The 23,084-nt window shown below is 48.3% G+C and overlaps 1 protein-coding gene across 1 annotated transcript in view; it reads right to left on the bottom strand.

Moving 5' to 3' along the window:
- trpm5 (transient receptor potential cation channel, subfamily M, member 5) overlaps positions 1-23,084 on the bottom strand; it is a 183,793-nt gene that overhangs the window by 35,398 nt on the left and 125,311 nt on the right. The window contains exons 17-20 of the mRNA XM_072518897.1: positions 21,601-21,859; positions 16,343-16,461; positions 7,018-7,150; positions 242-416 (exon numbers count right to left, since the gene is read on the bottom strand). Of these exons, the coding sequence (XP_072374998.1) occupies positions 242-416; positions 7,018-7,150; positions 16,343-16,461; positions 21,601-21,859 (686 nt within the window). The remainder of the gene's footprint in view (positions 1-241; positions 417-7,017; positions 7,151-16,342; positions 16,462-21,600; positions 21,860-23,084) is intronic.

The raw sequence follows: 23,084 nt of genomic DNA, 5'->3' as shown, positions 1-23,084 counted from the left end.
ACAAGGCTGTTAGGCCCTTCATACCTGTACCAATTCTTTGAAAGAACTATCCAATTATTTCTATTCCCCTGCTCTTCTCTTCCCCCATAGTCACATAAATGTTTCCTTTTCACGTTTATATCCAATTCTCTTTTTGAAAGTTACTGTTGAACCTGCTTCCATTAGCCCTCCAGGCAGTGTGCTCAGTTTGGATAAAGTGTGGACTTCACAGAACAATAAGGTTAGACCTTAAACCACGTACCATCTATTTCATCCAGTGGAATCTGGCCAAATATCTGAAGGTAAGGTCTGTAGAGAACATTCCTGAAGATCCAGTCCACACGAGTCTCGTTGGGATGCAGTAGAGCCTGAGTGGCCACACCGTAAGCAATGAGCCAAACAGTCAGGAAAAATAGGAAGAAGAAGACATCTTTCATCTGGTGGAGGAATTAGCAAAAGTGAGAGAGTGAAATGTCAGCCTGCCCCTGCTCAGCCCACAACATTAAACAATGGGAAATGTGTACCGTCATAAATGAAGATCTTCGGGGAGGAGAAAGATCATGGATTATGTCAACAAACTTTCCTGCAAGCTTCTCAATGACTTGTACAACTCGGTGTAATTGACTAAGCTAAACAGACAGAGGAGGTCCCATATTCTTTCCTCAATCTTTGTAGAATTCTTTGATTTTAGCGAAGGTGATGGGAGGTTTATTACAAGTGACTTAGTACTGCAAAGTATATCCCCACACCATTAGAAAGACCCCTACGACTTCCGGAGTAGACGCACATCAGGTGGCTCTCCTCCAGACCAGAACCAAATAGGTACTATTAGGCGAATTTTGCCCGAATTTGAAGACAACTTAACCTCAAGGATGAGAAGGAAAGACCCACACCAAAATGCCAGCAAACGGGAGCTCGAGGGATCGAAAGGATGGCAGAAGTGATGGAAAGGGCCACGAGCAGCAGGCGGACAAGCCGTCGAACCCCCGGAGGGATGGGGCAATGGCCGCCCAAGAGAGAGGGAGACCGACAACCCGAGTGCCAGTCTCATCACCACCTGGAGACGGATGAAAGACTTTCCTCATGAGCGGTCAGGATCAAAATCCAGGTGGCAGTGACCGAGGCGATGGTCACCATACAAAAAACGATTGACAAGTTGGGGAAGAAGGTGAAAGCACAGGAAAGGACAATCCTCAACCTAGAGAAAACCTCGATGGACCAGAGTGACTGGAAGCAGAAGTTAAAAGGTTGGTGGCGGCCCAAAGGAACTTAAAGGGGATAGTCGAGGACCAAGAAAACAGGTCCCAAAGACCGAACATTTGGATCGTGGGTCTGCCAGAAGGTATTGAGGGCAGAGACCTGATGGGCTACGTCGCCCAAATGTTGGGCAACCTAGTCGGGAGAGACAGCGTCCCCAACCCCCCCCCCCCCCCCCCCCCCCCCCCCAGAGCTCGACAGAGCACACATGTCGCTCAGGCCGAAACCCAAGGTAGGGGAACAGATGAAGGTGATCATCGCGAAGCTGCTCCGAATACCAGCACAGGATGCTGAGGTGGGCGAGACAGACTAATGCGAGTAGCGGAGAAGAGCACAAAATCCGAATTTATCAAGACATTGAGGCAGACCTGGCAAAGCGCTGGGCCGAGTTTAATCAAGCAAAATCAGCCCTGTACAAGAACGAGGTATGATTTGGTTTGCTGTTCGCAGCCAGGCTCTGGGTCACATACCAGAATAAAGAGCATTATTTTAACTCCCTGGCAGAGGCAAACAAAATTTGTACAGACCAACGGCCTGGACAAGGGGCAGGCCAGGCAGCGATGGCAGACCAAAGGAGGATTGCTAAAATGATAGAAACTGATTGAACATTCGATATGTCTGCGCGGGACTGTGCTGCCTAGCCCTGAACAAAAAGACCGGGTCACAAAGAAGGGCAAGGCAGGGGAATGCAGGTGAGGGTGAGGAACAGATGGAGAAAGAGGACAGTCAGCGAGCGTAAGTTAAGGACGAGACCAGCCCGGGAGGGGGGCCACCACACTAGCAGGGACAGCTAGCATGGAAGACAAACAGCAAGGGTGACTGCAGTGCACCTCCCGACAGGGTGGGGGCGAACACAAAAGAAACAGGATTGGAAGAAAGGGTTGGTTATCAGATTGACTTTGGCAGGCAAAGAACAGGTTGAGGAAACAAGCTGGCGCCACATGCAGCCACTTTGGAGGGTCATGAGCAAAAGGTAACCCCGGAGTGCAGGAGCGCACCCACGTGTTTGGTCCCCGGAGCACAGGGGCCCGGCCTCATGGTGAGAACGGCGACTGTGGCCATTTTGAACAGCCTTCTAACAAAGGGAAACCCTGGAGTGCAGGGGCGCGTCCAGCAGTTAAGTTTGGTTGATCCCGCAGGACGTTGGGGACAAAAACCCCCTACCAGGATTATCACCTGGAATGTCAGGGGACTTAACGGCCCAGTAAAAAAGATCCAGAGTCTCCGCCCATTTGAGAAGTTTGAAAGCCGACATAGACTTCCTGCAAGCGACACACCTGAGGGAGAAGGACCGACTGTGGGTAAGGAAGGGCTGTGTGGGACCGATGTACCTTTCATGTTACGGGATGTGGGCTAGGGGAGTAGCTATACTGATTAGTAAGAGGATGGTATTTACAGCGACAAGGACGGATACGGGCCCAGGGGGACGGTACGTTATGGTCAGCGGTGTCCTTGACGGGGCACTGGTGTTCTCGTGAATGTGTACCTTCCCAAATGGGATGACACAGATTTCATAAAAAAGACCATGGCGGAAATCCCCGACATTGACACACACCAACTGATCATGGGAGGCAACTTCAACTGTGTACAGGATCCATTAACGGATCGATCAAACCCAGATCGGGAAAAAGGACAGGCATGGCTAGGGCATTCATGGAACAGATGGGGACAGTGGACCCATGGCAGTTTCTGCACTTCGGTGAGAAGGAATTCTCATTCTTTTCGCCGATAGACCTCGTTGCAGTAGGGAAATCGCTGCTTCCAGAAATAATGACAGAATACTCCATGATAGCCATCTCCGACCACGCTCCACATGACATGGGTGTGAGGTTGGAGACTGATCATGCCAAACGCCCCACATGGAGGTTGGATACGGACCACTTAGCCGATAAGGCCTTCTGCCAGAAACCATCACAGGCCACAGCCGAGTATGTTACTAATAACCAGAATGGGGAAGTCTCGAGGTGAACAGAAAGTACTCCTCGGCTCTGACCGTAGAGTTTCCGATGGAGAGGAAAAAGCTACAAATGGACTTTAACCTGCTATCCACTAGGAAAACAGTACACCAACTCCACCAGACACCTTGTATGAACACAGTAAATGCTGGCCACCTACTAGCTCAGCAGCTGAGAAAGCAGGCAGCCATGAGGAAGATAGCACAGGTAAAGAATAGCAGAGACAGACTGGTAGTCGAACAAAAACAGGTCAAACGAGCAGTTGAGACCTTCTACCGACGGGGACGCTGGGATGAAACGGTTCCTCGATGGACTGGACATGCCAGTCGTGGGGGACAATAGACGGAGGGCGCTATAAGCACCAATAGGACTGGGAGAGATCATAGAGAGCAACAACTCCATGCAGGCGGGGAAGGTGCCAGGACCCGATGGGTTCCCGGTGGACTTCTATAAAAAATCCGCATCAGCCCTGGCCCCACACCTATGGGACATGTTTGCAGACTCGCCAGTGAAGGGTGCCCTGCCTCCTCCGCTACCACAGACCACGATATCGCCGATACCCGAAAAAGATAAAGACCCGATGGAATGCGAATCATACAGACCCATTTCGCTGCTCAATGTGGATGCGAAGATACTCGCAATGTCCTGACCAAGAGACTGGAGAACTGCGTACCAGAAGTGGCCGCAGAGGACCAGACGGACTTTGTAAACGGAAGGCAGCTAACTGCAAACATCAGGCACCTGCTGAATGTAATAATGACCCATCCAGGGAGAGAACACCCGAGGTGATCGTCTCCCTGAATGCAGAAAAGGCCGTTGACAGAGTCGAATGGAAGTACCTTGTTGAGGTTCTGGAGCGATTTGGGCTAGGGACGGAGTTCATCTCATGGGTGAAACTCTTGTACAACGCCCCCAAGGCAAGCATTTGGACCAACACCAACAGCTCTGAATACTTCCTGCTGCACAGAGGCACAAGGCAGGGATTTTTTAAAAAAAAATTAAATTTAGAGTACCCAATTAATTTTTTCCAATTAAGGGGCAATTTAGTGTGGCCAATCCACCTACTCTGCACATCTTTGGGTTGTGGGGGTGAAACCCACGCAAACACTGGGAGAATGTGCAAACTCCACACGGACAGTGACCCAGAGCCGGGATCGAACATGGGACCTGGGCGCTGTGAGGCAGCAGGGCTAACCCACTGCGCCACCGTGCTGCCCTCACAAGGCATGGATGCCCACTATCCTTGTTCCCGTTTGTCCTGTCAATTGAACCCCTGGCGATCGCTCTGCGAGACGCAAAAGGCTGAAAGGGCATCCAAAGAGGAGGCAGATTTCCCCTGTGCTCACTGACCTACAATGAATGCTGGTTAAACAATACCTTGCTCTTAAAATACTCATTGTTTTCAAATTCCTGCGTGGCTTTACCGTTCTCTAACTCTGCAACCTCCTCAAGCCCAATAACCCTTCATGTTCTCTTCGCAATCCTGACTCTGGCCTTGTGTGCATCCCTGATTTTAATCGCTCTACCATCAGCGGCCATGTTTTCAGCTGCCCAGGCCCTAAGCTCTGGAATTCCTTCTCTAAATCTCTCCACCTTTCTTTCCTCCTTTACAATCTCTTTAAAACCAACCTCTTTGACGAAGCTTAGGGTCATTTGTCCTAATACCTCCTTATTTGGCATGGTGTCAAATTTTATTTCAGAATGCTTTTTGTGAAACACCCATTGACTCTGGAAAGATTAAACAGGTTGGGTGTGTACTCCGTGGAGTTCAGAAGAATGAGGGGTGATATGATTGAAACATATAAGGTTCTTAGGGGATTAAAACAGTAAATGTTGGGAGGATGTTTCCCCTCATGGGAGAGTATAGGACCAGAGGGCATAGGCGGCACAGAAGCACAGTGGTTAGCACCGTTGCTTCACTGCAGCAACGTCCCAGGTTCGACTCCCTTGGATCACTGTCTGTGTGGAGTCCGCACGCTCTCCCCATGTCTGCGAGGGATTCTTCTGGGTGCTCCGGTTACCTCCCACAAGTCCCAAAAGACGTGCTGTTAGGTAATTTGGACATTCTGAATTCTTCCTCAGTGAACCCGAATAGGTGCCGGAGTGTGGCGACTAGGGGATTTTCACAGTAACATCGTTGCAGTGTTAATGTAAGCCTACTTGTGCCAATAATAAAGATTATTATTATTATAAGGTTTACAGTCAGTTTGTATGTTCCCCGCAAGCTTACTCTCGTACTCTATTTTCCCCCTTTTAATCTTTGTTCTCCTTTGCTGAATTCTAAACTGTTCCCAACGCTCAGGTCTGCTGTCTCTTTTGGCCAATTTGTATGCCTCCATCTTGGATATATTATCTCTAATTTTCCTAATAAGCCATGGTTTGGCCAACTTTCCATTTACATTTTTGCACCTCACCGGAATGAACAGTTATTGTAGTTCACCCATGTGTTCCTTGAATGTTTGCCATTGCCGATACAGAGTCTCCCTTTAAGTAATGTTTCCCAATCCATTGTAGCCAACTTGCACCTCATACCATCGTAGTTATTAAGATTCAGGACCATAGTCTCAGAATCAGCTATGTCAATCTTCACCTTGATGCAGAAATCTATCACGTTATGGCCGCTTATCCCCAAGGGACCTCAACTAATTGCCAATTATTTCTTTCTCATTACACAATATCCAATCTAGGATGGCCTGTTCTCTAGTTATAGTTGTAATCTTTATTGTCACAAGTAGGCCTACATTAACACAGCACAGTGGTTAGCACTGTGGCTTCACAGCACCAGGGTCCCAGGTCCGATTCCCAGCTGGGTCACTGTCTGTGCGGAGTCTGCACATTCTCCCTGTGTCTGCATGGGTTTCCTCTGGGTGCTCCGGTTTCCTCCCACTAGTCCCGAAAGATGTGCTGTTAGGTAATTTGAATATTCTGAATTCTCCCTCTGTGTACCTGAAAAGGCATGAGAATGTGGCGACTAGGGGCTTTTCACAGTAACTTCATTGCAGTGTAAGCCTACTTGTGGCAATAATGATGATTATTATTATAACACTGCAATGAAGTTACTGTGAAACTTGGCTCCTCAACGTATCAGTTCACAAAACTATCCCGTAGGGACTCCAGGAATTCCCCCTCTACAGTATTGTTACTAATTTGATTTAGCCAATCCTAATGCAGATTAATTTTACCCATAATATCAGATGTTCCTTTATTGCATGCATCTCTAATTTCCATATTTCACATCGTCAGACCTAATATCCTTCCTCACTATTGTGTTAATTTCCTCTTTAACCAGCACTGCAACCCCACCTTTCCTTTTTTCCTGTCCATGCTAAATACGAAATACCCCTGGATTGTCAGTTCCCATCCATGTCTCCATAATCCCAGCTACATCATACCCATTTACATCTATTTGTGTGATTAATTCATCCACTTTTTTGAGAATGCTCCGTACATTAAGGCACAAAGCTTTGAGGCTTACCTTTGTAACATTCCTTATCATTTTTTTCCTGTTTGATTCTGACCCTTGATTTCTCTATCACTTTTCTATTTTGTTTTCCCTCTGCCGGACCAGGGGTCTGGAGGCCATTTTATGGAGCTACTCCAGCTGAGGTCACTTAGTTGAGCCTTGAGCAGGAATCAAGTTTGGGCCTTTCCTGATCTGGATGGTATTGTAGCACATTTTATACACTGCACTTATAGGAGCTCTGCTTGAGCACTCTGACATCACTAAGTACCATCCTTATAAATGTCAATGAAAAGGAAAAGATGATTTTGTGTTGTGATACTAATCCTGGTTGTATAATGTGCTGTCATGGTCACTGACACCCACCATTCGTTCCACAATGATGATCTTTGGTCCCAACTGTTTATTGATGGCAAAAATGTGAATCAATCTCAGGGCAAACACCATGAAATCCAGGCACAGAGTTGTGCGGCCTGCATTATATGTGACCGACAACATTCTGTAAAAGAAAAGGAGCACATCACCACTGAGAAAAACAAACTCAGATTAAATAAAGGCTCAACAATTAATACAGGGTGAGGACACAATATGAAAAGATATGGATAAATTACTCCTGTTTGCATTGGTGAACCAGGCAAATTCATTTTCAGCTCGCCAAAAGGCTGTTCAAGATGGATGAGGCGAGAAAGGTTAATATTTGCTTTTGAGTTTAATTTACAACAAATCAGGTTAATGTACTGATGAATTAAATGGGCCAGGAAGCCAAGGATATTCATGCCCTTTTAAATTTTTTTATGATTCTTCAATTATTCTTATAGTACTGAATATATCAGATTGTCACTTGTGCCAGATTTATAAAATACAACCAAAGGATTTAAGAAGGCTGTTAAGCTACAAATTTACATTGTTTACTGAACATCGCAGTTATGGTACAGTGGATACCAAACTTATTTCTGATTTTGTGGGTGGAGTAGTGGCTTAAAATGAGAAACTATCATTGAACTTCAAATTAACTGGTAATCCACCATGTACTAGTGAAACAGCAAATCTATTGACACAAAAAATAATGCAAGTATCATCAGGGTTAATGGTGGGCAAATACATATCAATGGAAAGATCATGACAAATTTGGGGAAAAATATCCCAAAGAGCAACACAGAGAGACAGGGAAAAGTCAAGAGAATCAGAGCAAAGTGGTTGGATGTGGGAGATTTGTAACACATAGAACATTACAGCGCAGTACAGGCCCTTCGGCCCTCGATGTTGCGCTGACCTAAAGCCCATCTACACTAAAGCCCATCTACGCTATTCCCTTATTGTCCATATGTCTATCCAATGACCATTTGAATGTCCTTAGTTTTGGCGAGTCCACTACTGTTGCAGGCAGGGCATTCCACACCCTTACTACTCTCTGAGTAAAGAACCTACCTCTGACATCTGTCTTATATCTATCTCCCCTCAATTTAAAGCTATGTCCCCTCGTGCTAGACATCACCATCCGAGGAAAAAGGCTCTCACTGTCCATCCTATCCAATCCTCTGATCATCTTGTATACCTCAATTAAGTCACCTCTTAACCTTCTTATCTCTAACGAAAACAGCCTCAAGTCCCTCAGCCTTTCCTCATAAGATCTTCCCTCCATACCAGGCAACATTCTGGTAAATCTCCTCTGCACCATTTCCAATGCTTCCACATCCTTCCTACAATGCGGCGACCAGAATTGCACGCAATACTCCAACTGCGGCCGCACCAGAGTGTTGTACAGCTGCAACATGACCTCATGGCTCCTAAACTCAATCCCTCTACCAATAAAAGCTAACACACCGTACGCCTTCTTAACAGCCCTCTCAACCTGGGTGGCAACTTTCAGGGATCTATGTACATGGACACCGAGATCTCTCTGCTCATCCACATTGCCAAGAATCTTCCCATTAGCCCAGTACTCAGCCTTCCTGTTATTCCTTCCAAAATGAATCACCTCACACTTTTCTGCAGTAAACTCCATTTGCCACCTCCATTCAAAGCATTGAAATTACAGTGAGCAGAATCTCCAGCGAGTACATCGGAAGGAAAGGGCACATTTTGATGCAGAAACAATTCAACAGGATTGAAATCGGTTTTGGGCATTAGCACAATACAGCGGGACATCGGCTTTTCTTTTCCATTGATGCACTTTTCTGCCACTAATAGAAAAGGAGTAACCCAAGAGATGGTCTCAATTGACTTTAAAATTGACAGAGAGACAGCCATTTCCAAGTGCAATGACAAGAAGGTGGGGCTGCTCAGAAAGCCAAATCAAAATGCTGAATCAACCCATGTTCTGGGCATAAATGGGCAGTTGGAAAACTCAGGTCAAGGGACATCTTTGGAGAGAAAACAGAGTCAACAATTCAGGTTGAGGCCCTTTCATCACAACTGAAAAGACTTCTTGAGATGTTACAAGTTTTAAGCAATTATAATGGCAGGGAAAAGACAGGGAAGCAGGGAAAGAGCAAAAGGGAATGGAGGAGAGATTAAATGATAGGAAATCATGCTTCTGCTATTAACATTTACACCTCCTCTAAACAAAAAACAGTGTTTTGTTTCTTTACTTGTCTCTTTACAATCTCCTTTTGCCTTGCACCATCATCCCTTCCGTCACTAATCCCTCCTGTTTTCCACTGCTCTGTTTGAAGGTATTGAATGATGAGTGATTAGCACCTAAGCAGCTTCAGTGTTACCTGTGAAATATAGCCTGATTTATGGGTCTTTCACTCTCGGACCTGCTTTGAGCCACATCTATTTCTTCTGTTGCCGTTATGAAAGATACTTCGATCAAACTTGAAAGCAATGAAGGGGTATTACTGTTGTTACCTGTAAACACTTCCTTAGAGAACTACTGCCTTGCCAGACCACTGAATCAGGTGTGTTAATGGAAATACACAGTGATGGTACAATTTCACAGAAGCTTTTCCTCATATGCAAATTATGAACATTTTCAAATTCTAAAATGATTGTTAGTTTTAAATTAGATTTAAAGCTGCAAGGAGAAATAAATTATGATTTTACTATAATCTCCTGAAATCCTGTTCTTCTGTTTATTTAATTTTTTAATAAACTCAATTCATATTTAATAGCTTGAAATCTGTGGCCTTGAGTATTAGTCCATAGAATCCCTACAGTGAGGAAGGAGGCCATACAGCCCATCGAGTCTGCGCCGACCCTCTGAAAGAGCATGCTACTTAGGCTGACTTCCCTGCCTTAACCTGTTGCCTGGAATGGACAGTAGGTCTTACGAGGAAAGGTTGAGGGTGCTAGGCCTTTTCTCATTAGAGCGGAGAAGGAAGAGGGGCGACTTGATAGAGGTTTATAAGATGATTAGGGGAATAGATAGAGTAGACAGAGACTTTTTCCCCGGGTGGAACAAACCATTACAAGGGGACATAAATTTAAGGTGGAAGATATAGGAGGGATATCAGAGGTAGGTTCTTTACCCAGAGAGTAGTGGGGGCATGGAATGCACTGCCTGTGGAAGTAGTTGAGTCGGATACATTAGGGACCTTCAAGCATCTATTGGATTCGTACATGGATTACGGTAAAATGATATAGTGTAGATTTATTTGTTCTTAAGGGCAGCACGGTAGCATTGTGGATAGCACAATTGCTTCACAGCTCCATGGTCCCAGGTTCGATTCCGGCTTGGGTCATTGTCTGTGCGGAGTCTGCACGTCCTCCCCGTGTCTGCGTGGGTTTCCTCCGGGTGCTCCAGTTTCCTCCCACAGTCCAAAGATGTGCGGGTTAGGTGAACTGGCCAATGATAAATTGCCCTTAATGTCCAAATTGCCCTTGGTGTTGGGTGGAGGTGTTGAGTTTGGGTAGGGTGCTCTTTCCAAGAGCCGGTGCAGACTCAAAGGGCTGAATGGCCTCCTTCTGCACTGTAAATTCAATGATAATCTATGATTAATCTAGGACAAAGGTTCGGCACAACATCGTGGGCCGAAGGGCCTGTTCTGTGCTGTATTTTCTATGTTCTATGTTAACCCTGCAACCACAAATAACCTGCACATCTTTGGACTGTGGGAGGAAACCAGAACATCCAGAGGAAACCCACGCAGACACGGGGAGAACGTATAAACTCCACACGGTCACCTGAGGCTGGAATCAAATCCAGGTCCCTGACACTGTGAGGCAGCAGTGTTAACCACCGTTCCGCCGGTCATCCTCCGCCCAAGAGATTAGAAATGTATGGTGGTCAACCTTATTGTTTCCACTGTACATGTTGATAATAAACAGGTTTGCTGTTCAATTGGGTGTACTGCCCCATAGATTACTTTATGTACAATCGTATGTTTCGGGTCATAGGAAGTGTGGTGGTATGTATTAAGGGTAATACGGTACATCATGAATGCCGAGGAGCCATTGGAGGACAGATGCTGGATCCCGATTGGATCTGCCGCCTACTGGGCTCCACCCAGATAGGCGGGGTATAAGAACCTGGGTTAATCCCCGCAGCTGCATTCTGTGAATGAGCTGCTGGGGAACGAGTCTGAACAAGTCTGCTCAATAAAGCCTCGATTGAAGTTCTTTACGTCTCGCCTCGTGTGTGATCGATGGTGCTACAATTTATTGAGCAGACTTAAAAAGGAATATGGAGCTCCTGATCGCCCCGGAGTGCCTGCGAATTGGCCCCCAAGCAGCTAACGCAACATCGGTGTTTAAGCACTGGCTGGCGTGCTTTGAGGGGTATCTCCGAACGGCCCCCGGCAGACCAACAGAAGACCAGAAGATGCAGGTCCTGCATTCCAGGGTGAGTCCCGAAATCTACTCACTCATCGAGGACGCGGAAGAATTCCCAGCGGCGCGCAACTTGCTGAAGGAGATCTACATTAAGCCCGTCAACCAGGTCTACGCACGCTACCAGCTCGCGACGAGACGACAAATCCACGGAGAATCGTTAGACGATTTCTTCAATGCTCTAACGATCCTGGGACGAAACTGCAACTGCCCAGCGGTTACGGCGAACGAACATACGGACCTCCTGATCAGAGACGCTTACGTAGCAGGTTTGGCATCGTCGCAAATTCGCCAGAGACTTTTAGAGAAAGACTCTCTCGGACTCACAGAGGTACGGGCCCTTGCAGCCTCCCTCGACGTGGCCTCCCAAAACGCCCGCGCCTATTCCCCCGACCGCGCTGCAGCCCCTTGGGCTCCATGGACACCCGCCGCGACCGACCCCCCCCGGCAACCCCCACCCCTCCGCAAGCGTGCGCAGCCAGAATCCCAGACCACCCGGGGGGCCCCGCTGCTATTTTTGCGGGCAGCCAAAACACCCCCGCCAGCGCTGCCCGGCCCGTTCGGCCACCTGCAAAAGCTGCGGTAAAAAGGGGCACTACGCAGCGGTGTGCCAGTCCCGTGGGGTCGCCGCTATCTCCGGGGAACAAATGGGACCACGGACTCAACCCCCCCAGCGACCCACGGGCGGGCAACCGGCGCCGCCATTTTGGACCCCGGACACCACGAGGGGGGGACGGGCGCCGCCATCTTCCTACCCACGTGCCGCGTGCGATCCATGGGAGCGGCCATTTTGTTCACCCCCGACCGCGTGCGATCCATGGACGCCGCCATCTTGGCTGACAGGCAAGGACCCCAGCGTGGACGGCTCCACACTGCCTGAAGACAACGATCTGATACACCAACCACGTTTGGCATCGGTGGCCCTCGACCAGTCGCGGCCCTGGACGCTCCAGACGACAATGACAAAGGAACTGGTGAACGGGCACGAGACGCCGTGTCTGATCGACTCGGGGAGCACGGAGAGTTTTATTCACCCGTACACGGTAAGACGCTGTTCCCTTGTAATTCGGCCAAGCACCCAAAAAAATGTCCTGTCATCGGGGTCCCACTCCGTTGAAATCAAAGGGTTCTGCATCGCAAACCTAACGGTGCAGGGGAGAGAGTTCAAACATTACCGGCTGTATATCCTTCCCCACCTTTGCGCTCCCACCCTCCTGGCTTTGGACTTCCAATGCAACCTCCAGAGGTTAACATTTAAATTTGGCGGCCCTATAACCCCACTGACTATCTGCGGCCTCGCGACACTCGAGGTCGAACCGCCCTCCTTGGTTGCGAACCTCACCCCGGATTGCAAACCCGTCGCCATTAGGAGCAGACGGTACAGCACCCAGGACTGGACGTTTATCAGGTCCGAAGTCCAGCGGCTGCTGAAGGAAGGCATAATCCAGGCCAGCAATAGTCCCTGGTGAGCCCAGGTGGTAGTAGTGAAGACAGGGGAGAAGCAAAGGATGGTCATAGACTACAGTCAGACCATCAACAGGTACACGCAGCTAGATGCGTATCCTCTTCCCCGCATATCCGACATGGTCAATCGGATTGCACAGTACAAGGTCTTCTCCACCGTGGACCTTAAGTCCGCCTACCACCAGATCCCCATTCACCCCGGTGACCGCAAGTACACTACCTTCGAAGCAGACGGGCGGCTATACCACTTCTTAAGGGTTCCATTCGGCGTCACGAACGGAGTCTCGGTCTTCCAACGGGAGATGGACCAAATGGTCGACCAGCACGGTTTACAGGCCACGTTCCCGTACCTCGACCACGTCACCATCTGCGGCCACGACCAGCAGGACCACGACGCCAACCTCCAAAAATTCCTCCAGACCGCTAACGCCCTCAACCTCACCTACAACGAGGAAAAATGCGTGTTTAGCACCGACCGTCTAGCCATCCTTGGCTACGTAGTGCGTAATGGAGTGATAGGCCCCGACCCCGAACACATGCGCCCACTCATGGAGTTCCCTCTCCCCCACTGTACCAAAGCCCTGAAACGCTGCCTGGGCTTCTTTTCCTATTACGCCCAGTGGGTCCCCCAGTACGCAGATGAGGCCCGCCCACTAATCCATCCGCTATTTTTCCCCTGTCGACAGAGGCCCGCCAGGCCTTCAGCCGCATCAAAGCGGATATCGCAAAGGCCACGATGCACGCCATCGACGAGTCCCTCCCCTTCCAAGTCGAGAGCGACGCGTCCGACGTAGCTCTGGCGGCCACGCTCAACCAAGCGGGCAGACCCATGGCCTGTTTCTCCCGGACCCTACACGCTTCAGAAATTCGCCACTCCTCAGTAGAAAAGGAGGCCCAAGCCATAGTGGAAGCTGTGCGACATTGGGGGCATTACCTGGCCGGTAGGAGATTCACTCTCCTCACTGACCAACGGTCGGTAGCCTTCATGTTCGATAGTGCACAGCGGGGCAAGATAAAAAACGACAAGATCCTGGGGTGGAGGATCGAACTCTCCACCTACAATTATGAGATCTTGTACCGTCCCGGAAAGCTGAACGAGCCATCCGATGCCCTATCTCGCGGCACTTGTGCCAACGCACAAGTGGACCGTCTCCAAGCCCTCCACGAGGACCTCTGCCACCCGGGGGTCACTCGTTTCTACCACTTCATAAAGGCCCGCAACCTCCCTTACTCCGTCGAGGTCGTCCGAACAGTCACCAGGAACTGCCAAATCTGCGCAGAATGCAAACCGCATTTTTTCAGGCCAGATAGAGCGCACCTGATAAAGGCTTCCCGCCCCTTTGAACGCCTCGGTTTGGACTTCAAAGGCCCCCTCCCCTCCACCGATCGCAACACGTACTTTCTTAACGTCATTGACGAATACTCCCGCTTCCCCTTCGCCATCCCCTGCCCCGACATGACCGCGGCCACGGTCATTAAAGACCTCGGCACCACCTTTACCCTGTTCGGTTTCCCCGCCTACATCCATAGCGACAGGGGGTCCTCCTTCATGAGTGACGAGCTGCGTCAATTCCTGCTCAGTAAGGGCATAGCCTCGAGCAGGACGACCAGCTACAACGCCCGGGGGAACGGGCAGGTAGAGAGGGAGAACGGAACGGTCTGGAAGACCGTCCTACTGGCCCTACGGTCTAGGAGTCTCCCAACTTTCCGCTGGCAGGAAGTACTCCCGGATGCCCTTCTATCCGCTCCCTGCTATATACCACCACTAACCAAATGCCCCACGAGTGCCTCCCTGTCTTCTCTAGGAGGTCCGCTTCTGGAACGTCACTTCCGACCTGGCTGGCAGCCCCGGGACCCATCCTGCTCCGGAAACATGTGCGGGTGCACAAATCAGACTCACTGGTGGAGAAGGTACACCTACTCCACGCAAACCCGCAGTACGCCTACGTGGCGTACCCAGACGGCCGACAGGACACGGTCTCTCTGCGGGACCTGGCGCCCGCAGGAGCTCCCCACCGCCCCCCCCCCCCCCCAACACAAATCACCTCCCCCTCACTCCCGCCGGTGCACCCCACAGCCACCCCCTTCCCAGGGGGATCGGATCTCCTCCCAGGCCCGTCCAGGAGTAAGGAAACAGAGGGGGACAGCGCGATGCTCCCAGAGTCGACCGGACCCGAGCCAGCACTACCACCACCACCCGGGCTGAGACGATCGGAAAGGGCGACCAGAGCACCATCTCGACTCATCGAATCGACTTAAGATGTATATAATTCAGTGGCCCAATAAAGCGGCATTGTTATAAATAGTTAACGCTGCAAATCGGGTAAAATGTGAATAATTCGGGGGCCCAGTAAAAGCGGCATGATTGTATATAGTTCAATGGTTAAGGCACCGACCCTGTAAACCCCTACCACCATACCACCCACCACCCCGCCGGGTTCTTTTTTAACAAGGGGAGAATGTGGCGGTATGTATTAAGGGTAATACGGTACACCATGAATGCCGAGGAGCCATTGGAGGACAGATGCTGGATCCCGATTGGATCCGCCGTCTACTGGGCTCCACCCAGATAGGCGGGGTATAAGAACCTGGGTTAATCCCCGCAGCTGCATTCTGCGAATGAGCTGCTGGGGAACGAGTCTGAACAAGTCTGCTCAATAAAGCCTCGATTGAAGTTCTTTACGTCTCGCCTCGTGTGTGATCGATGGTGCTACAGGAAGTAATGAAGAAAAAAAGTTTTTAAGTGTGTCAAAAAGAGGTATTTTCAAACACTGGAAATGAAAAACATTGTATCTGGCAAGTGTCCATTTATAGCCTTACAAGGAGACCCAAATACCCATCAGTAAGCAGGCATGAAAACACAGGGTAGGGGGGGGGGGACTGTGAATGTATCTTCGCAAGGCCCAAATGTTAATTTATCACAAAATTGCATTGGCAAAGGGCTACAGTTCAGCAGAAAGAGGGTTGCGAACAATCACAAAAATATTGTCTGCAGATTTTGTTCCTTAACGGCCACAAATACTTCAAGTTAGAGATATAATGGGGAGTGCTGTAGAAAGTATCAGGTGAATTATAACTTGAAGTCTGTGATGACAGTTGACAGAAACAGGAACAAGAAACCACAATCCGTAAGCAGTCTGCCAAATATGTTTGTCCATTCAGTGGTTTTGCGAGAAGAATCCAACTTCACCTTGATCACATCCAAAATGCAACTGAAAGAGACACATAACCTAGTAAATGCTGTGGGTATTTTTAAAAGATGAAAGCTCTCTGCAGCTGGCCAGAGGCCAATTTGGAGTCCAGTGGTATAGTTTGGAGACGTTGCTCATCTAGAATTGGCTGGATTCCCGCCGCAGGTCCCAGCCACTGGTTGCAGAAGCAGTCAGAGACCAATGTTGCTTCTGAGGGGGAGGGGGGAATTTAGGACCCTGCGAGCAGAGACCCCAATACTAACCTGCATGTCACTCCAACTATGAACAGCACCAAGGCCAATATGTCACATTTATTCCACGAATCCTCCACATAAAGTTTAAATTTCTTCACTATGTTAGTGTTTCCTTCGGTGAAAAAGCTCTGGAGAGAGAACAAGAGGCAACCAATCACAATTTGTGGAGCGGTCTCAATATTAGCGACGACTGTAGGACGTAGGTATAAATAGAGTCCGCCAACAACAGTTTGTGCTGCATCAGTGAGCTCCTTTCATTGCATGTCATCAGAAAATTAGAGGATACGTGTTGGTAGTGTGTGAAAATACATTATTATTGAGTGATTTACAACCCGAGGTGGCTCATTTTCCACATGCCTGCATTAGTGGCACAGTCTGCACAATAAAATATATTCACAAATGGAAAGGTTTTAAGACTGTTAACTTTAACAATGAGTACAGTAAGAAGTCTTACAACATCAGGTTAAAGTCGAACAGGTTTGTTTTGAATCACTAGCTTTCAGAGCACTCAGGTGAATGAAGAGGTGAGTTCCAGAAACATTTATATAGATAAAGTCAAAGATGCAATACGATGCTTTGAATGCGAGTCTTTGCAGGCAATTATGTCTTTACAGGTCCAAACCGAGCAACTGGAGAGAGGGATAATCACAGGTTAAAGAGGTGTTAATTGTCTCAAGCCAGGGCAGTTGGTAGGATTTTGCAAGCCCAGGCCAGATGGTGGGGGGTGAGTATAATGCGACATGAATCCAAGGTCCCGGTTGAGGCTGTACTCGTGTGCAGAACTTGGCTATAAGTTTCTGCTCGACGATTCTGCGTTGTCGCGCGTCCTGAAGGCTGCCTTGGAGAACGCTTACCCGAAGATCAAAGGCTGAAGTGTTCCCCGACTGGAAGGGAACATTCCTGCCTGGCGATTGTCGCGCGATATCCATTCATCCATTGTCGTAGCGTCTGCATGGTCTCGCCAATGTACCATGCTTCAGGACATCCTTTCCTGCAGCATATGAGGCAGACAATGTTGGCTGAGTTGCACGAGTATGTACCACGTACCTGGTGGGTGGTGTTCTCACGTGCAATGGTGGTACCCATGTCGATGATCTGGCACGTCTTGCAGAGATTGCCCTGGCAGGGTTGTGTGGTGTCGTGGTCGTCGTTCTGAAGGCTGGGTAGTTTGCTGCAAACAATGGTTTGTTTGTGGTTGCGCGGTTGTTTGAAGGCGAGTAGTGGGGATGACCTTGGCAAGATGTTTGTCTTCATCGATGACGTGTTGAAGGCTGTGAAGAAGATGTTATAGTTTCTCTGCTCCGGGGAGTACTGGACGACGAAGGGTACTCTGACGGTTGTGTTCCGTGTTTGTCTTCTGAGGAGGTCAGTGCGGTTTTTTGCTGTGGCGAGTTGGAACTGTCGATCAATGAGTCAAGCGCCATAAGCCGATCGTACGAGGGCATCTTTCAGTGTCTGAAGATGTCTGTCATGCTCCTCCTCGTCTGAGCAGATCCTGTGTATACAGAGGGCTTGTCCATAGGGGATGGCTTGTTTAATGTGTTTAGGGTGGAAGCTGGAGAGGTGGAGCATCGTGAGGTTATCCGTGGGCTTGCGGTAAAGCAAAGTGCTGAGGTGACCGTCCTTGATGGAGATCAGTGTGTCCAAGAATGCAACTGATTCTGGAGAGTAGTCCATGGTGAGTCTGATGGTGGGATGGAACTTGTGTAGTCGTTTCAGTGATTCTTCACCGTGGGTCCAAAGGAAAAAAATGTCATCGATGTATCTGGTGTATAACATGGGTGGTGAGGTCTTGTTCAAACTTGTGCATGAAGATGTTGGCATATTGAGGTGCGAACTTGGTCCCCATGGCTGTTCTGTGTGCCTGGATGAAGAACTTGTTATCGAAGGGGAAGACGTTGTGATCCAGAATGAGTTGCATAATTGCGTCTGGAGATTGGCAGTTGTTGGTGTTGAGTACTGAGGCAGTTGCAGCAATGCCGTCGTCATGGGGGATGCTGATGTAGAGTGCCAAGACGTCCCTTGTGACGAGGAATGTTCCTGGTTCAACTGGGTGCCGAGTTTCTGTAGGAAGTCCGTCGTGTCACGACAGAAGCTGGGCATTCCTTGTATGATGGGTCTCAAGATGCCCTCGATGTAGCCAGAGAGGTTCTCACACAGGGTCCCATTGCCTGATACAATAGGACGACCTGGTGTGATGGCCTTGTGTATTTTCGGGAGGCAGTAGAGATCTCCAACGCGGGGAGTACGTGGGATGAGAGCATGTGGGGTGCTCTGAAGATCTGGATCCAAGGTCTTGATCAGGCTGTTGAGTTGGCGGGTGTATTCCTTGGTCGGATCTGCGGGTAACTGTCTGTAATGTTCCTGGTTGTTGAGTTGTCGGTACACTTCTTTGCAGTAGTCTGTTCTGTTCAGTATGACGGTGGCCCCTCCTTTGTCTGCTGGTTTGATCACGATGTTGCGGTTGGTCTTGAGGGCACGAATGGCATTGTGTTGTGCTTGGGTGACGTTCGGGGCTGTCTTGTGAATGCGGCTGATGAATCTGGCATTGATGCGACTCCTGACGGCTTGAGCATATATGTTGAGTCTAGGGCAGTGGCCTTCCGGAGGGGTCCAATTCGACTCTTTCCTCTTTGGTTGCCGCACCGCAGATCTCTTGGTCTGCTGTTCATTGGTTGTCTCATTGGGTTCACTGTCGGCCTCTTGGGGCCTGTGGAAGAACTCCCGGACCTGTGATTATCCCTCTCTCCAGTTGCTCCGTCTGGACCTGTAGACTTCATTACCTGCAAAGACTCGCATTCAAAGTATCGTATTACATCTTTGACTTTGTCTATATAAATGTTTCTGGAACCCACCTCTTCATTCACCTGAGGAAGGAGCAATGCTCCGAAAGCTAGTGATTCGAAACAAACCTGTTGGATTTAACCTGGTGTTGTAAGACTCCTTACTTGTCTCACCCCAGATCAACGCCGGCATCTCCACATCATTAAAATGAGTAGCAGACTCCATCTTGTGGTGGTTGTGAGTACAGCAGTCCCACTTCCCCATATTTCATAGGATCATAGAAAAGTTACAGCACAGAAGGAGGCCATTCGGTCCTTCTTGTCCATGCCAGCCTGAGAACATCCAGGTTCCCTTTCTAATCCCACCGTCCTGCACCTGGTCGACAGCCCTGTAGCTTAGAGCACTTAAGGTGCAGGTCCAGGTACTTATTAAAAAGAGTTTAGAGTCTCTGCCTCCACCACCAACTCGGGCAGGGAATTCCAGACTCCCACTACCCTCTGCATAAAAAAATTCTTTCATGTCCCCTTTACACCTTCTGCCTCTTATCTTGAATCTATGTTCCCTGATTCTAGAATTCTTCACCAAGGGAAACAATTTTATCCTGTTCACTCTATTTCTTCCCCTCATAATTTTGTACCCCTCAATTAAGTCATCCCTCAGCCTTTTTTGTTCCAAAGAAAATAACCCCAACCTATCTAATCGTTCCTCACAGCCACACTTTTCTAGCCCTGAAAATATTCTTGTGAACCTCTTCTACACCCTCTCTACAGCAATGACGCCTTCCTGTAATGTGGTGACCAGAACTGCAATACTCCAGTTGTGGCCTGTCCACTGTCTTATACAATTCCAACATTATATCCTTACATTTATATTTTATACCTCTGCCAATGAAGGAGAGCATTTCTGGAATCCGAAAATGGTTGCGGCACAGTGGTGGGCCATTCAACCCATCAAGCCTCTCTTGCTCAGCTAGTTCCCACACGTGCACTTTTTTCTATTGCCCTGCAAATGTTTTCTCTTCAGATAATTAATCACTTCCCTTTGAAAATCTGCGATTGAATTTGCCTCCACCACGCCCTCAGTTGAGGTAAAAAAAGGTTGTTCTCTATGTCACCTTCGGTTCTTTTGTCATTCACTTTAAATCAGCATCATGTGGATCATGATCCTTCTGCCAATGGCAACACTTTCTCCCCATCAACTCTGTCTATACTCCCGCATGATTTACCAACACCTCGATCAAACTCCCTCCCATTCTCCTCGGAGAACAGTCCCAGTTTCTCCAATCTATCCAACTAACTGAGGTCTCTTGTTCCTGGAACCAATCCCCTAAATCGTTTCTGCACCCTTTCTGAAGCCTTCCCACCTACCCCAAAGTGTGGCGTCCAGAATTGGCCACTCCAATACTCCAAGCTGTTTGATGCTGTTGTTCACATTGGGGGTGGAATTCTCCTATCTCGTCTATGGTCGGCCCGCTGCGAGTGAGAACGAAGAATTTGGCATTCCAGCCCAAACTCCATTCACTTTCAGCGGCACCGGAGAATCGCAGCCACAAAAGAGGATGGAGGTTTTCGCCTCCGATTGAAATCATCGGCACTTCTCTAGTGTGAACGAAGTGAAAGGTGACAGCACCGATGTGCAAATCAACGTGGAGTAGGTATATTTTTGAGGGGTAGAAGAGTCTTACAGACTCGAAATGTTAACTCTACTTTCTCTTTCCACAGATGCTGCCAGAATCTGCATCCATACTGCTCAAACCACTTTCATACACATGGCCCCTACAGTCACCAAATAGGGGTAGCTTTCATCCCATTGTCTGGGATGGATGAAAACCAAAGCTACCGGGCAGCACGGTAGCATAGTGGTTAGCACAATTGCTTCACAGCTCCAGGGTCCCAGGTTCAATTCCGGCTTGGGACACTGTGCGGAGTCTGCACATCCTCCCCGTGTGTGCGTGGGTTTCCTCCGGGTGCTCCGTGTTTCCTCCCACAGTCCAAAGATGTGCAGGTTAGGTGGATTGGCCATGCTAAAATTGCCCTTAGTGTCCAAAATTGCCCTTAAGTGTTGGGTGGGGTTACTGGGTTATGGGGATAGGGTGGAGGTGTGGACCTTGAGTAGGGTGCTCTTTCCAAGAGCCGGTGCAGACTCGATGGGCCGAATGGCCTCCTTCTGCACTGTACATTCTATGAAACTTAGGCCTCAGATGATTCATTATTCCACGCAGTCACCAACTTCAGCCTCCACCATAAAATTTAAAATTGCTTCTCTCTTGTTTTCACAGTTAGAACTGTGTGGTGTTTTTTTTTTACTGTTGTTATAGGGTAATAATTAACTAAAGCTTCCATTCCTTTCCACCATCTACAATCCTGCATCTCTGTCACTAACTTTATTTCTCCTTCCATACAAATCGGGCATTTTCTCCCCCACCCTGCCAGCTCCACAGTTATATTGCGTTGGGGTTAATGGCAAGAGGCTGGTTCCCTCACCTGTCTCAGCTCCTCCAGAGCCAAAGTGAAGACCCAGAAGTACAGAGTTATCTCTGCCATAGAAGGACCAATAGGAGGAGGAGGCTTGAAATCCACCAGCAAAATGTAGGCGAACAGGGACAGGAACGCAAAATAGAGGATCACATTCCCCAGGAATACGGTGACTGGAGCACCCCAGAATTTCTTCCACCTTCTTAAGATAAATGTTCTACTTTCATTCTCTCCACAGAGTCTGCTTTTATCCTTTGCGTTGTTATCACTGTCGGGCAATAAAATAGTAAGTTGTTAAAATTTTAAACATGAGTGAAGTAGAAGCAAGAACACCTTTTCAAACCGGTGCTGTGTTGTTTGGGTTCCAGCAGACAGTTCTCCACTTGCCTCTGTGCTGTTGAACCCTTTATCCAGCAGCAGAATCATGGACCCAGTTTCTCACCGAGCTACTAGACTCCAACATAGACCGACACCGATAAACTGCAGCTCCCAAACAACATTACTTTATAGTCGACCAATTAAAAAGAACCATACTGGGTTCGGGGGGAAATTCCAAATACATATCTTACCAGCGCACCTAACACAGGTTGATTATCCCTTTCCCAAAATGTGGAAGCATGCTTAATGCTGATGGGGAAATTGTTTAAAGGATGGGAATGTCCTTGGGCCTGCTCCCGTTCCATCACCACAACATCCCTAGGAGTGTGGTGGAAGCCCAGGTTTAGGTACAGAGATCGCTGTCTGACAAAGTTGTGGGAAATTCACAGCTTTAGTGCAGGAGCTCTTAAGGAAATTCCCAATATTTGTTCATGATGCAATTCAGACTCTTACGGCGCTGTTTAAAAACTGACACAAGTTAAAATGAATACAATGAATATAAGCAGATATAAAATGATGCAAACTGAATGTGTTTCATGGTCATGATACATCTCAGGATATTAATATGCCATCTTTCTTACCCATCCTGGTGAAATGCAACATTGAAGCCGATTAATATCAGATAACTGCATTATTGGCTAATTGTGTTAGAGGTTGTCTCATATACCTGGGACCATCATAAGCAACTTCATTTCAGTTTATTCATTGATAGTATTTATCGTATTGACATTAACCCTCATCAATACTAATAGCTGCCTTGCAGCATCACTCTGAAATGCTACAAGACTAGATCACAGGTGTACCAACTGGTGAAATCAAAGACCTCAATGTTTCCGAATCAATTCACATTTTTCTTGTTGTGTTTATCAGTTGTTTTATCAGTCGTTGCATTGTCCTCAAGAGCTCAAGTTTCACTTGTTTCAACTCGATACCTGGCTGAACACAAAAAGTTCAGATGGGGAAGGGAAAAAAGCAATGAGAGCAGCAAAGACAGAGTAAGAGGAGAGACTGGCAGCTAATACAAACAGGAATCCAGACGTCTGCCATGGACATATCAATGGTAACAGGGTAGTAAAAGGCAGAGGTGTCGGAGGTACAGAGACTGAGGGCAGCAT

This window comes from Scyliorhinus torazame, chromosome 10 (genome assembly GCF_047496885.1).
Source record: "Scyliorhinus torazame isolate Kashiwa2021f chromosome 10, sScyTor2.1, whole genome shotgun sequence".
In the NCBI taxonomy this organism is placed as follows: Eukaryota; Metazoa; Chordata; class Chondrichthyes; order Carcharhiniformes; family Scyliorhinidae; genus Scyliorhinus; species Scyliorhinus torazame.
The sequence above is the reverse complement of the archived record's forward strand: the minus strand, read 5'-3'. Positions and strand labels throughout refer to the sequence as shown.